This window comes from Panicum virgatum, chromosome 3K (assembly GCF_016808335.1).
Source record: "Panicum virgatum strain AP13 chromosome 3K, P.virgatum_v5, whole genome shotgun sequence".
Taxonomy (NCBI): Eukaryota; Viridiplantae; Streptophyta; class Magnoliopsida; order Poales; family Poaceae; genus Panicum; species Panicum virgatum.
The window spans coordinates 11,152,989-11,168,270 of record NC_053138.1 but is presented as its reverse complement, the minus strand read 5'-3'; the positions used below and the strand labels follow the sequence as shown (position 1 = coordinate 11,168,270).

The 15,282-nt window shown below is 53.5% G+C and overlaps 2 protein-coding genes across 2 annotated transcripts; both read left to right on the top strand.

The window, feature by feature from the left end:
* Positions 1-2,291: 2,291 nt before the first annotated feature.
* LOC120697539 (zinc transporter 6-like) lies at positions 2,292-11,130 on the top strand. The gene is made up of 2 exons (XM_039980802.1): positions 2,292-3,334; positions 10,507-11,130. The coding sequence occupies exons 1-2, from the start codon at positions 2,423-2,425 to the stop codon at positions 10,819-10,821; spliced, it is 1,227 nt and encodes a 408-aa protein (XP_039836736.1). The 5' UTR covers positions 2,292-2,422; the 3' UTR covers positions 10,822-11,130.
* A 419-nt stretch (positions 11,131-11,549) lies between these two features.
* On the top strand, positions 11,550-15,282 carry LOC120697538 (pentatricopeptide repeat-containing protein At5g16860-like). Its single transcript, XM_039980801.1, has 2 exons — positions 11,550-11,937; positions 12,336-15,282. The coding sequence occupies exon 2, from the start codon at positions 12,400-12,402 to the stop codon at positions 15,058-15,060; it is 2,661 nt and encodes an 886-aa protein (XP_039836735.1). The 5' UTR covers positions 11,550-11,937; positions 12,336-12,399; the 3' UTR covers positions 15,061-15,282.

Sequence of the window (15,282 nt, the reverse complement as noted above, 5' to 3'; positions counted from 1 at the left end):
CACCTACCCGGGTTTCGCGGACCCTCCAAAACCACGGACCGGAGCTTCATCCACACGGCGGCATCACGGAGAAGACTTTGACTCGAAGAAAGAACCTCGACCGTCGGATGAGTCCTTGTATCTTTTTCCGGTTTTGCCCCTACGGGCTTTCTAGTGTTTAATTGAGTCTAGGGGTAGTTTAGTCTTTTGGGGTGAAAATTGTTGGGGTTAAAAACCCCCCTCACCCCCTCCCTCCCTCTTTCTCTCTTTTTTTCCCGGCATCCTGGACAGCACGCCATCTCCTCCTGGCGCCTCCTCCTTCTCCTCTCTTCTTCCTCCCTCTCTTCTCTAGGAATTAGAGGTAAGGATTGTTGAGGTTTTGTACTGAGATTGATCAGGAAAGGAGGCCCTTCCCTTCTTGTGCTCTCCGGGGTTTTGAATTCATTTCAATCTCATACGATTTGTGCTTTGTGTTTGGATGAATTCGATTTTCCTTCGTCGATTCTTGAGCACGAGTTGATGGCTTGATTCTAGATGATTTCGTGACTCTTTGAAGTGATTCAAAACCCTCTAGCCTAGTGCTAAAACCCCCGGAATCACGAGTCACCATGAATCGAAGTTTTTGCATTCTTGAGAAAACCCCAATCTTGTTTCGAATTTCGTCGATTCCTCCCAAACCATGGAGTAATTCGTCGATTCCTTCCGTGGACATGTTCACAAAGTCCTTTTGTGATCGTGCCTACGAAGTTTTGGTGAGCTTTGGACGTGATTTGGTCCGTCGATCGTCGAGTTCTTCAAGGATCACGGGCTGGAAAAACGTCTCTGGAAAGAGTTTTTTCTATCACCGGTTAAACCGACGCTTGTGCTCATGTTCGTCGGTTCAACCGGTGAGTAGTTTTTTCGTGCGTTAGGGTTTTCTGTTGTTCGTCAGTTGCACCGGTGCTTTTGCTATTCACAGGCATCGGTTCAACCGGTGAGTGTTTTTCTACAGCAGTTGTGCCCGTTCAACCGGCGTATTGAACTTCGTTGACATCGGTTTAACCGGTGCACCATTGAATTCGTTTTGCTGCTCCGCTAGACAATTGCACCGGCGCTTTGGAGTTGAATTCGTCGGATCAACCGGTGCTCTTTAGTCCAGTTTGAGCTCTCTCTAGACAACTGCACCGACGTTTCAAGTCGATTTGTCAGATCTTCCGGCGCAGTGTCGTCGGTTGAACCGACGCCTTCCAAACCTGTGTCGGATCAACCGGTGGTTGATTCTTACTGCTGCAGGCTCTGCGCATCGGTTAGACCGACGAGATGCCCCGGTGCACGTCGGTTCAACCGGTGTGTATACCGTGCGTTGATTCTTGAGCTGCTTTTCGGTGTTTGCTTCCGCGTTGGTTTCCGTTTGTTCATAGAGCTTTCTTGTGTTGGTGTAGCTCCTCCATAGCAACTCCACGCTGTGCCTAGGACTCTAGAGTTGAGCGTGAATTTGGGGACTAAGCCGGAGTTTCAGTTTATATTGGCTCCTATTCACCCCCTCTTGTCGGCTTTTCGGTACCTCGGCATCACCAATCAACGGTGGGGAAGAAGGGACAGACTGCGCGCAAGATGACGATGATATCGATGCAAGTGACAACAAAAGGAGGCTACGAAAAAGGGGGTGCTGACTGCTGCGGAAGAAAAATCACCGATGCTCCATTTTGCACACTCCTACAAGACTACCAGTAGCCCTTTGATGGGATCATTTTTTTTTTGCAATTTTCCACTGTCTTGTTTAGATTTCAAAATTTTTTGATCAAAAACATCATAGTCAAATGTTTGGATATGCATGACGTATTAAATGTGGATAAAAAAAATCAATTGCACAATTCACGTGTAAATTGCGAGACCAATCTTTTGAGTCTAATTGCGCCATAATTTGATAATATAATGCTACAGTAAATATTTGCTAATGATAGATTAATTAGACTTAATAAATTCGTCTCGTAGTTTACAAACTGAATCTTTAATTTGTTTTTTTGCTATTAGTTCACGTTTAATAGTTCAAATGAGTGTCTGTGAGTAAAATTGCAATTTTCCATAGAATAAAATTGCAAATTTCCACAGAATAAAAAGGGCCCCACATGTCGGCCGTGGCTCCCTTCGCCAAATTCATCATGTCACTGACACCGCGGCAGCACATCTCTCCTCCATCTCCCCCCCCCCCCCCCCCCCCCACAAAATTCCACAGAACCTGTGCTCCCAGAGCAAGCACGCACGCACACGGCCAGCAGACTTCAACGCCCCGTGGGCCCGACACCGCATTGAAGCCGCCGTTAAACCGTCTCCGCCCCCCTCTCCGTTTCCTCCTCCCCACCAGTCCGTCCCAGTCCAGCCGCGGTCGCCTCCTCCCTGTCGCCGTCGCGCGCGCGCGCGCTCCGCGGGGGTAATTTCGTCGAACACCCGCCGTCCCGCCGCCATGTCCGGCACCGGGTGCTTCCCCGCGGGCGGGCCCGGCGGCCCCCGGGCCTGCCGCGACGGCGCCGCGGCCGCGCGGCTCAAGACGGGGTCCCTGCTGGCGATCCTCGTCGCCAGCGCCGTCGGCATCTGCCTCCCCATCGCGCTCACGCGGGCGTTCCGGGGGAGCCCCAACTACGCGCGGGGGCTGCTGCTCGTCAAGTGCTACGCGGCCGGGGTCATCCTCTCCACCTCGCTCGTCCACGTGCTCCCCGACGCGCACGCCGCCCTCGCCGACTGCGCCGTCGCCACGCGCAGGCCCTGGCGGGACTTCCCCTTCGCGGGGCTCTTCACCCTCGTCGGCGCGCTGCTCGCGCTCCTCGTCGACCTCTCCGCGTCCTCCCACCTCGAGGCCCACGGACACGGCGGCGGCGGCGGCGGCGGCGGCCACGGCCACGGCGACCAGGAGACGGAGACGCCCTACGCCCCGATTCCCAAAAAAGCCCCCGTCTTTGAACTCATCGGCGAAATGAGCCCCAAGAAGCGCGCCTTCCTGGACGACGACCAAGAGGACCTGGCGCCGCACGCTGCCAGGAACGGCGCCGACACGGACAGGGACGACGTGGCGCTCTTCGGGGGCAAGAAGGGCGCCGCCTTGGTGCGCAGCGACGAGGTCGCGGTCGTCGGCGGCGGGTGCCATGGCGTCGGGCATGAAGTGGTCGAGGTGGGGGACGGGGCGGGGGAGGAAGACGAGGCGAGGAGGAAGCAGAAGATGGTCTCCAAGGTGCTGGAGATTGGGATAGTGTTCCACTCCGTCATCATCGGGGTCACCATGGGGATGTCCCAGGATGTCTGCGCAATCCGACCGCTCGTGGTTGCGCTCTCCTTCCACCAGGTGTTCGAGGGGATGGGCCTTGGTGGCTGCATCGCGCAGGTGAGAATTAAAACATTCGTATCTCAAATTTTGCATTGTTTGTGTGTGGAATTGAAGACTCATGATCGATTTGTTCATATTGTTATCGTTTTTGCATGGTTCATTGGTATTGCTACAATTTATGATCTGTAATTGATTGGAATTGAGGTTTCGTTACATCATTAGGTTGCAACCTTTGGTCTGAATTTAGATTTTGTTGCACTACATAGGAACTCAGAGGTTGTAGCTTGATTGAATCATTGATGTCAGTGTTCTCTTTCACAGTGTACCAAGCTGGATATAATATCATTTTACGGGTTGACTCTCTTTCGGAGTATGATGAACTGATAGTCATATGTTTATGTGGGGATCACACTATTATTAGATACCTATGCTTATGTTATATAATTTGCACATAGACAAGACAAAGGATTATTCCCTCTTATTTGTGTGCCTTGGAGTAAGTGCATCGACTGTTTTCAATTTCAGACTAGGGAGTCTGGTCTGCACGGCTTTGTTTGGTAATGATTTGTTTAAGCCCTTCTTTGTCCCCTGGACCCTCCTTATAACTTTATAGAGTATAGAATGATTCTTGGTGGAAGGATCCCCGTTGTCCACAACAATCAACCAGAGTGACATTTTTGTACCGATCATTGAATTATAGCAATAAAAACCTGAAGGCTGAACTTTTTGCACCATGAAAACCCATGTGGCCAATCTGTCCTTTTTCCCACCCAGTTCTGTTCGTTCATGTTTGATTTCAATCCACATATTCCACAATGTTTACCTTTTGTTGCCACTCCACTATAGAAGAGGCTCAGGCTGATGTGTTATGCACATAGGAGAGGTGACAGAGGAATATCACTAGGACTTGGTCCTTTTGGTTTGGTGGTATCTTGCTGGACAGCAATTCCACAAAGCAATGGCTTGGATTCATAAAGATTCAGAGTACCTGCAAAGCATAACAGTCATTAAAGAGTAAAGTAAAGAGTTTGCAGGATATGCCCAAACATTAGGATTTATAAAGATTCAGACTACCTGGAAAGCGAAACAGTCCTTAAAGAGTGATGTGTCCAGCATTAGCAGCGGTGCTGTGCAATTTGCTGATTTCTATCCTTTTCCTCAGTTGATAAAGCATAGTGTACCTAGAGCAGTAGATGTTGGAGTATATTGAGCCCATGTGTATAGAGGCCCATCTAGAGGCCCATGTATAGGATCTATATATACCCACCCATCTAAGGTTGGAGGAATACACTAATTATTCCCGTCATTATGGTATCAGTAGATTAGGTTTTCCACCTCTCCTCTCTCCTCTGTTCCAGTCGCCACCGGCTCCCCTGGTGCGTCGCCGCCGCCGGCCGCCGGCGCCGCCCTTCTCCCCTTCCTCCTTCCCTCCCCTACCCTCACCTTCCTCTGCTGCCGCGCAGCAGGCGCTGAGCCCTGCTGGCGCCGCCGCATCCTCTGCCTGGGGCGCCGCGGCCTCCTGGCCGCAGATCCGGCCCGTGGCCGCCTTGCAGCCCGTCGCCGCCGCTGCTGCAGCGGCTGGCGCGGGCGCGGGTGCCGGGCCCCGACCGGCCGTCGCCCCGGTCTCCTCCCAGCCGCCGCCCGCCGCCCTGGTCTCCTCCCAGCCTGGCGCCGCCGCGGATCCAGGCGCGGGGGGGGGGGGGGGGGGGGGAGCGCCGCCCAGCTGCAGCCTCCCCCTGCAGCAAGCAGCGGGGGGGGGAGCACCGTCTTGCAGCAGGCCGCGGGGGGGGGGGGGGGGGGGGGAGTACCGCCCAGCTGCAGCAGCCACTGAACGCCGACGCAGGCACCGCCCAGCTGTTCCCTCCCCTGCAGCAGGTGCAGCAGTGGCCCACGGCCGACGCTGATGCAGCTGTGGCCGACGCCCAGAGCGCCCGCGCTGCTGCCCAGCGCGCCGCCGCCGTCGATCTGGCTGTCCTGCGGGCCGCGGCGCAGGTGCTGCAGGATCCCGCCGCCGTCGCCGTGGCCCACCGCGCTGCTGTCGCAGCGGGCATGCAGCCCGCCGCCGACGCCGCTCTCGCCGAGGCGGAGCGTTTCCTCCTCGCCTCCTCCGGCCAGCTGCCCGTCGACACCGAGCCAGGCGCCTCTTCCTCACGCCAGGCGCCGCCCGCTGGATCTGGAGCCCGGTACGACCCGACCGACCCCATGGTCGCCCAGCTCCACCTCCAGGCCGCCGGGGTCCAGAACATCAGGGCTCTGGTCTCCGTCCTCCGCGACCCCGCGTCCTCCTCCTACGGCCGCTGGCGGGACCAGGTTCTGCTTGCCCTCCGCCGCTACGCCCTCGACGACCACGTACTCGTCGCCTCGCCGATCGAGGCACGGGACGTGGCGTGGCTGCGCCTCGACAGCGTCGCCATGTCCTGGATCTTCGGGACCATCTCCCTGGATCTTCAGGACCTCGTCAGGACCCACGGCAGCACCGCGCGGCAGGCCTGGGTGGCGCTCGAGGGCCAGTTCCTCGGCAACGCCGAGTACCGCGCCCTCCAGCTCGACGCCACCTTCCGCACCTTCGAGCAGGGGGACCTCTCCGTCGGTGAGTACTGCCGGCGGATGAAGAGCATGGCCGATGCTCTTCACGACCTCGGGGATCCGGTGTCCGATCGGGTCTTGGTGCTCAATGTCCTACGGGGACTGAGCAGCACCTACGACCACCTGAAGGGCTGGATCGCTCGCCAGAGGCCCTTCCCCACCTTCCTCCAGGTCCGGGACGACCTCGCCCTCGAGGAGATCACCAGGGGTCTCGCGCCCGGATCGTCCTCGCCCACCCCCGCCGCGCTTGTTGCTGCTCCACCGGCCTCCTCCGCTGCTCCTGCCACCTCCCTCCTTGGTGCTGCTTCCGCCGGGCAGACCGGAGGAGGGGGGCCGTGGACGTCGCCGGCGACGGGGTGGTGGTGGTGGCACTGGTGGCCCTGCTTCTGGGAACACCGGTACCGGTGGGGGCCGTCGGGGCGCGCCGACACCGGCTCCTGCTCCCGCTCCTGCCCCTGCCGCTGGAGGTACGCCCTGGCCATCCTTCAGCAACCCATGGTCAGGGCGCATCTCGATGTGGCCGTTCCAGGGTCCGGGAGGGGGGCCTCGTCCTCAGCTCCAGCCGGCGGCCATGTTCACTGGCGCTGCTCCACTCTTCGCGCCGTCCTGGCCCCCGCCCGCTCAGCCCAGCCAGCAGCTGACTTGGCCTGGGGGGTGGGACTAGGCCACACTGGCACAGTCCTTCAGCACCATGGGACTGACGCCGCCGGCCAGCACCGAGTGGATCGCCGACTCGGGTGCCTCGTTCCACACCACTCCCGATGCTGGTATCCTCTCTTCTGTCTGACCCCCACACCCCTCTTGTCCTTCTTCTATCATGGTTGGTGATGGGTCTTTCCTTCCTGTCACCGCCGTGGGTTCCGCTCCTCGTCTTCCTAATGTTCTTGTTGCTCCTCAAATGGTTCACAACCTTCTTTCTATTCGCCAGTTTACTGCTGACAACTCATGTTCTATCGAATTTGACTCATCTGGTCTTACTGTGAAGGATTCGGCTTCCCGGCGTCCGCTCCTCCGATGTGACAGCCCGGGGCCCCTTTACACTCTTCGGCTTCCTGCTTCCGCTACCTCGCCTTCGGCTTCTTCGTCTTCTGCTTTTGTCGTGACACCTTCTTCCACCACCTGGCACCGCCGGCTTGGTCACCCCGGCCGCGACGTTTTGGCTCAGCTCCGCCGTAGTACCGATGTTCCATGTACTAGGGCTCCTGCTGAGCACCTCTGTCATGCGTGCCAGTTAGGTCGTCATGTTAGACTTCCGTTTTCTTCTTCTTCTTCGCATGCTTTTGATCTCATTCACTGTGACCTGTGGACTTTTGATCTCATTCACTGTGACCTGTGGACATCTCCTGTACTCAGCATGTCTGGCTATAGATATTATCTGGTCATTGTTGATGATTTTTCTCATTACTCTTGGACTTTTCCTGGATGTCCACTCAGTTCGGCCTCATCGTTAAGGCCGTCCAGTGTGACAATGGACGGGAGTTCGATAACTCCACCACCCGGTCTTTCTTCCTGTCTCGGGGTGTTCAGCTGCGTATGTCTTTGTCCGTATACCTCTCCTCAGAACGGCAAGGCCGAGCGGATGATTCGCACGACGAACGACGTTGTGCGCACCCTTCTGATCCAGGCTTCTCTCCCCCCGCGCTTCTGGGCGGAGAGCCTCCACACCGCCACCTATCTACTCAACCGCCTTCCGTCCACTGCTTCTCCTGCTCCCACTCCACACCACGCTCTTTTCGGTACCCCTCCTCGCTACGACCATCTTCGGGTCTTCGGGTGTGCGTGTTACCCTAACACCTCCGCCACCGCTTCTCACAAGCTGGCGCCCCGCTCGACTGGTTGTGTGTTCCTCGGGTACTCCCCTGACCACAAGGGGTACCGATGCTTTGACCTCACCTCTCGCCGCGTTCTGATCTCCCGACACGTCGTCTTCAACGAGTCGGATTTTCCCTACTCCACCTCCTCCACACCTTCTTCTGATCCCGAGCTGGCGTCTCTGTTTCCGACTGACCCGGTGGTTCAGCCACCGTTACCTGTCTGTCCTTTTCCTGCATGTTTTCCCGGAGCACCGGCACCGCTTCCGGTGATCCCTGCTGCGCCGAGCGCGGCCCCGGTGCCCGCGGTCGCGCCACGCGCGGCCCTCGGACCTCCGGTCGTGCCGCGCACGGAACCGGTGTCTTCTGCTGCGCCACGCGCGGCCCCGGTGCCTTCCCCTGCACCTGAGCGGTACGCTCAGCCGGTGCAGGTGTACCGGCGTCGTCCGGCGCCGAACCCAGCGCCGCAGCGGTACGCTGAGCCGGTGCAGGTGTACCGGCGTCGTTCCGCGTCGACACCGGCGCCGCCTCCTGCTCCGGAGGCTCCTGCGACGCCGACACCGGAGCCGTCGCCGCCTCCTCCGGCTCCCTCTCGAGCAGAGCCGGAGGTGTACCACCCGCCGGTCATCCATCGGGATCCTCGACATATCCATCCCATGGTGACTCGGCTGATGGCGTCCCAGGCTGCGACTCTCTCCGCCACCGAGGGAGAGCCGCGGGTCTCTCCGGTACCCTCCTCTGTCCGCGACGCCTTGGCGGATCCTCACTGGCGTCACGCGATGGAGGAGGAGTACGCGGCTCTTCTTGCCAACCAGACGTGGGACCTCGTGCCGCGTCCGTCTGGTTGCAATGTGGTGACTGGCAAGTGGATCTGTACGCATAAGCGTCGGGCTGACGGCACACTGGAGCGCTACAAGGCTTGCTGGGTTCTCCGGGGGTTCACTCAGCGGCCTGGTGTGGACTATGATGAGACTTTTAGCCCGGTCGTGAAGCCCGCTACGGTGCGCACGGTCCTCTCGCTTGCGCTCTCGCGCACTTGGCCTGTGCACCAGCTGTACTTGAAGAATGCTTTTCTTCACGGCACCTTGTCAGAGACTGTTTACTGCTCTCAGCCTGCGGGATTTGTGGACTCGAGTCGTCCAGATATGGTCTGCCGGCTCAACAAGTCTCTCTATGGACTGAAGCAGGCTCCACGGGCTTGGTACTCTCGGTTCGCCACGTTCTTGCTGACACTGGGGTTCACCGAGGACAAGTCTGACACGTCTCTCTTCATCTACCGCCGTGGGGATGAGACGGCATATCTGCTGCTATATGTCGATGACATTGTGCTCACAGCTTCCAGTCAGCAGTTGCTTCAGAGTGTCATCTCCTCTCTGCAGCAGGAGTTCGCTATGAAGGATCTTGGTCAGCTCCACCACTTCTTGGGCGTCACTGTTGAGCCTCGCCTGTCTGGTCTTCTTCTGCACCAGCGGCAGTACGCCCTCGATATTCTGGAACGGGCTGGGATGACTGAATGCAAGCCCTGCTCCACTCCAGTCGACACTCAGGCGAAGCTGTCTGCTGATCTGGGTGATCCGGTGGCTGACCCTACAGCGTACCGGAGTCTGGCCGGCGCTTTGCAGTACCTCACCTTCACCAGGCCGGACCTCACCTACGCTGTTCAGCAGGTCTGTCTCCACATGCATGATCCCCGGGAGTCACACCTTGCTGCGCTGAAGCGTCTCCTCCGGTACGTCCGTGGCACTGTGGACCTCGGCCTGGTACTTCACTGCTCGTCCACTGCTGAGCTGGTGGTCTACACCGACGCTGACTGGGCTGGCTGCCCGAACACTCGTCGCTCCACCTCCGGCTACGCCGTCTTCCTGGGCGGCAACCTGGTCTCCTGGTCGTCCAAGCGGCAGCCGGTTGTCTCCCGCTCCAGTGCTGAGGCGGAGTACCGGACTGTCGCTAACGGCGTGGCAGAGGCGTCCTGGCTGCGACAGCTCTTGGCGGAGCTCCACAACCCGCTCGCCAAGAGCACGCTCGTCTACTGCGACAACGTCAGCGCCGTGTATCTCTCCACCAACCCCGTCCAGCATCAGCGGACGAAGCACATGGAGATCGACCTACACTTCGTGCGCGACAGAGTCGCCATCGGCGATGTTCGGGTACTCCATGTCCCGACTAACTCCCAGTTTGCTGACATCTTCACGAAGGGGCTGCCCTCGTCGACCTTCTCGGAGTTTCGATCCAGCCTCAACGTAGCCGATGGCTAGTTGTGGCTGCGGGGGGGGGGGGGGGGGGGGGGGGGGGGGTCTTAGCCCTTTTGTGCTCTACTTGTACTCTCATCTTGTCTAGTCTTGAACACCGCTGCGTCGGTTGTTCAGACTGCGGGGGGTGTTAGCTTTCTTGTTGTCCAGTCTTGAACACCGCTGCGCCGGTAGTTCAGACTGCGAGGGGGGTGTTGGAGTATATTGAGCCCATGTGTATAGAGACCCATCTAGAGGCCCATGTATAGGATCTATATATACCCACCCATCTAGGGTTGGAGGAATACACTAATTATTCCCGTCATTAGTAGAGATGCCAGCTGCGATTCCAATTAGCATGCACCTTTGTAAAGCAGTCATGTTTTGATATTCATTCATAATTCATAACTAGATATGAGTAATTTCCAGCTGCATACATTGCCACTCTAGGTCTGCATAGTATTGAATCATCTCTTCATAGAAACACATCAAGATTTGCTTCTTCATACTTTGTCTATAATTTGTACTACTGTATGAATTCCATATCGAGGCGCTTAAATACTTCTTTGATGACTGAATATGGATGCATTTGTCTTTCTCTCAGGCTGGTTTTGGGATGGCAACAGTGGGCTATATGTGCATAATGTTCTCAGTGACAACACCATTGGGAATTCTTCTTGGAATGTTTGTCTTCCATATGACTGGCTATGATGATAGCAATCCAAATGCCTTAATAATGGAAGGGATTCTTGGTTCACTTTCTGCAGGAGTCCTTATCTATATGGCGCTTGTGGATCTCATTTCTCTTGATTTTTTCCATGACAAGATGATGTCATCATCTATAAAATTGAAGAAGGCATGTTACATCGCATTGGTGCTTGGATCTGCTTCTATGTCAATATTAGCTCTCTGGGCATAGGTCGTAATCAAATTCTCAAAAGAACCTTATGTACGAGGTTCACAGAGAAACGGTTTACTGTTCCTGTGATATCTTGTGTAGGCAGGAATGGATAATACTCTGGGGGCTACCATTCTCACCTCATGTAAATTTTGACACAATAGAAACCGGAAATTCACGACTGCTGATTGTGAATTGTTGCATGCTGAATACTGCAACTGTGGTAGGAACATGTTTTCAGCCATGAGGTTGGCCCTTCCGCTTGTATTGTTGTCAGATCTGAAACTCTAGGAAGGAATGCAAAGTTTTTGGGAAGGAGCCATTCGGTAATTTGCAAAGTTTTTGTCAGATCTTGCGTATTGAAGAATGTGCCTTGGCTCTTCTATATCTTTCCTTATGCTCTCGATTTCTTTTTAGATCTCTTGGTTACTTTCGGTAATTTGCAAATCCTTGCGTATTAAAGATGTGCCTTATCTCTTCTGTATGTATTTTTGATTTTCCTGATGCTCTGGGTTTCTCTTAGATTTCGTGTTTACTTCGTCTGTTCTTAAGCTTCCTTAGACAAAAAAAAAAAAAAAAACAGGTACATGTCGCACACGATAATGGCTAGCGGCAGTGGCTCTTGGGCTTTTCGGCCCACTTCGCCTAGGCCCAGGCCCACCTCGCGCGCCTCCGCCGCGGGCCACATCCCGCGCCCCAACCCCTCCGTACGAGGCCGCCGCGCTCTACGACCTCCAGTGCAAGCAGGCCGAGGTGGACGGCCTCAAGGAGAAGGTCGCCGCCGCCGCAACCGGCGCCACTACCCGTCCAAACTGAAAGGCCTCGACGGCGCGACCACGACTAGCCGAGCCCGAGCGCTCTCGTGCTCCCAGTCATCCTCGGTCCTCCTCAGCCCGACCGAACCCTAGGCGGTGCGGCCAGGCTGCCGGCGACTCGTCGAGGCAGTAACGAGTGAGCTGCGAGCGGCCCGCAGCACCGCGGCCCGCACTCCCGCAGGCGCTCCGGGGAGGACGACCGAGGAGCTGCCGAGCGCTAGGGGCCCCGCGGCGGCAGGCGCGGCTCCGGCGACGCTGCGACGGCCGACGGGCAAGACGGGCGAGGAGCTACCGAGCCAGTGAACTGTGAACCACCACCAAGGTGAGGAATTGGGAATTTATTAGTGTTTTTTTTAAAAAATCTGTCGTCATATCAATTTGCAAATACTTGTGATTGTAATTTGTTCATGTTTTTTGAAAATCGGTCATAGCATTTTGCCAATACATGTGATTGTAATTGTAATTTGTTCATGTTTTTTGAAAATCCGTCATGGCAATTATGTGCTATGGGCTGTAAAAAACAACCTTTAAAATTTTTTGAATACCCATACCTCAAATCCTTGGCCCGCCCAGCGTACTACAACCTGACCACGATTCTGTTTCTTTAATGGAGCTCTTGTGCATTCGTATTTTTATCGATATTTTTCTTACCCCTTCTGCCTTATTTGAATCATAGTGTGTATGATACTTCTTTCTAAGTATGTTTTTTTTATGATACAGTGATGTCATGACTTCTCTTTTGAGGATTTCGAGTTCACAATGATAATGATATTCTGCTAGCATTATGCTCTTCAACTTGCCGAAAGCAGCAAAACGAATTGGAGTGAAGTTCCTATCAGTTGCAAGTGCAGAATGCTTTGGTCAAGATATCTCCCTGATGCATTTTGCATCCCTGTTAAAGGAATGCAGGTCAGTGAATACAGTTCGTCAAATTCACCAGAAGATAATTGCTTCGGGTATTCTTTCTTGTCCAGCATCGTTGCTGTCAGTGTCACTTCCACCGCTTCCATCACATTCATATGTATCACCAAAATCTTTGGGTACTGGTGTTGTAGCTTCTTATCTTGCTTGTGGTGCTACAAGCGATGCTCTTTCAATGTTGGAGCGTGTCACACCATCACCAGCCGTATGGTGGAATCTACTCATACGAGAACATATCAAGGAAGGCCACCTTGACAAGGCAATTGGTGTATCTTCTCGCATGTTGCGGGCTGGAACTCGGCCAGACCATTTTACTCTGCCATATACACTAAAAGCATGTGGAGAGCTACCTTCATACCGTTGTGGTAGCACATTCCATGGACTCATATGTTGCAATGGATTTGAGTCAAATGTCTATGTATGCAATGCTTTGGTGGCAATGTATGCACGCTGTGGTTCTTTGGATGATGCCAGTCTGGTGTTTGATGAAATAACTTGGAGGGGAATTGATGATGTTATCTCATGGAATTCGATTGTTGCTGCCCATGTTAAGGGTAATAATCCATGGACTGCATTAGACCTTTTTTCAAAGATGGCAATGATTGTCCATGAGAAAGCTACAAATGATAGATCAGATATCATTAGCATTGTCAACATTCTTCCTGCATGTGCTTCTCTAAAGGCATTGCTTCAAACTAAAGAAATTCATGGCTATGCCATTCGGAATGGCACATTTCCAGATGCTTTTGTATGCAATTCCCTGATCGATACCTACGCAAAGTGCGGGTCAATGGAGGATGCAGTAAAGATTTTCAATGCAATGGAATTCAAAGATGTGGTTTCTTGGAATGCAATGGTTACTGGGTACTCTCAAAATGGGGACTTTGAGGCAGCCTTTAAGATTTTCAAGAATATGCGCAAAGAAAATATCCCACTAGATGTGATAACATGGAGTGCTGTAATTTCAGGGTATGCTCAGAGGGGATGCGGCCAAGAGGCCCTTGACGCTTTCCGGCAAATGCTTATTTATGGATCAGAGCCAAACTCTATCACAATCATCTCTCTGTTGTCTGCCTGCGCTTCCTTGGGAGCATTGTCTCAGGGTATGGAAACTCATGCATATTCTCTGAAGAAATGCCTTCTACTCTTGGATAATCATTTTTGTGGCGATGGAGATGGTGAGGATCTAATGGTGCACAATGCATTGATAGATATGTACTCAAAGTGCAGAAGCTTCAAAGCTGCATGCTTGATATTTGATTACATACCTCGAAAGGAACGCAATGTGGTGACTTGGACTGTCATGATTGGTGGGTATGCGCAATACGGGGACTCAAATGATGCACTGAAGCTTTTCTCGGAGATGATTTTAAAACCATATGCAGTTGCCCCAAATGCTTACACAATTTCCTGCATTTTGATGGCCTGTGCACATTTGGCTGCACTTCGTGTGGGTAAGCAGATTCATGCTTATGTCACCCGCCACCATCAGTATGAAGCATCTATGTACTTCGTGGCAAACTGCCTTATTGATATGTACTCAAAGTGTGGTGATGTTGATACTGCTAGAAATGTATTTGATAACATGCCTAAAAGGAATGAAGTATCTTGGACTTCAATGATGTCAGGATATGGAATGCATGGTCGTGGTACTGAGGTCGTGGATATATTTGAGAAAATGCAAAAGGCAGGCTTTGTTCCTGATGATATTTGCTTCCTGGTTCTTCTTTATGCTTGCAGCCATTCAGGCATGGTTGATCAGGGCTTGGATTACTTCGATAGCATGCATAAAGATTATGGTGTAGTTGTGAGCGCAGAGCATTATGCTTGTGTTATCGACTTGCTGGCTCGCTCTGGGAAATTAGATAAGGCATGGAAAACAGTTCAGGAAATGCCAATGGAGCCTACTGCAGTAATCTGGGTCGCATTACTTAGTGCCTGCAGAGTACATTCAAATGTGGAACTTGCTGAATATGCTCTGAACAGACTAGTTGATATGAAAGCAGAGAACGATGGATCCTACACACTGATCTCCAACATATATGCCACTGCAAGGCGGTGGAAAGATGTAGCAAGAATCAGACAACTGATGAAGAAATCAGGGATTAAGAAGAGGCCAGGATGCAGCTGGGTCCAGAGTAAGAAAGGCACCGCGTCTTTCTTTGTTGGAGATCGTTCACACCCTCTATCTCCAGAGATATATGCTCTTTTAGGGAGACTAATAGATCGCATCAAGGGTATGGGTTATGTCCCAGAGACAGACTTCGCATTGCACGATGTCGATGATGAGGAGAAAAATAACCTTCTTGCTGAACACAGTGAGAAGCTTGCTCTCGCATATGGCCTCCTCACGACTTCCCCTGGTTGTCCCATACAAATCACAAAGAACCTGCGTGTCTGTGGTGATTGTCACAGTGCATTCACTTACATATCGAAGATTGTTGACCATGAAATCATAGTGCGTGATTCCAGTCGCTTCCATCATTTCAAGAATGGCTCATGCTCCTGTGGTAACTATTGGTGATAGTACTGCGAAAGAAGTTGGTGAGGAAGAAATACTAATTATTTCCCATAGAAAGAAATACTAATGTGATGATGACTGTTCTCAAAAGGATTAATGATTCATGATTTTGTCATACTGATTCACCGCTCCAGAAAATCACAGAATTCTACCATTGTTTTGCTGTGGTTCTGTGAGATATCACCTGCACCGGTGTTTATGTATTTGTCTTTCTTTCATGTCTTA

Bases quoted from the DNA above. Each gene is read 5' to 3' on its own strand.
- LOC120697539 (XM_039980802.1), top strand. From the start codon at position 2,423: ATGTCCGGCACCGGGTGCTTCCCCGCGGGCGGGCCCGGCGGCCCCCGG. The intron at 3,335-10,506 runs GTGAGAATTAAA...TCTTTCTCTCAG, and splicing joins TTGGTGGCTGCATCGCGCAG to GCTGGTTTTGGGATGGCAAC.
- LOC120697538 (XM_039980801.1), top strand. From the start codon at position 12,400: ATGCTCTTCAACTTGCCGAAAGCAGCAAAACGAATTGGAGTGAAGTTC.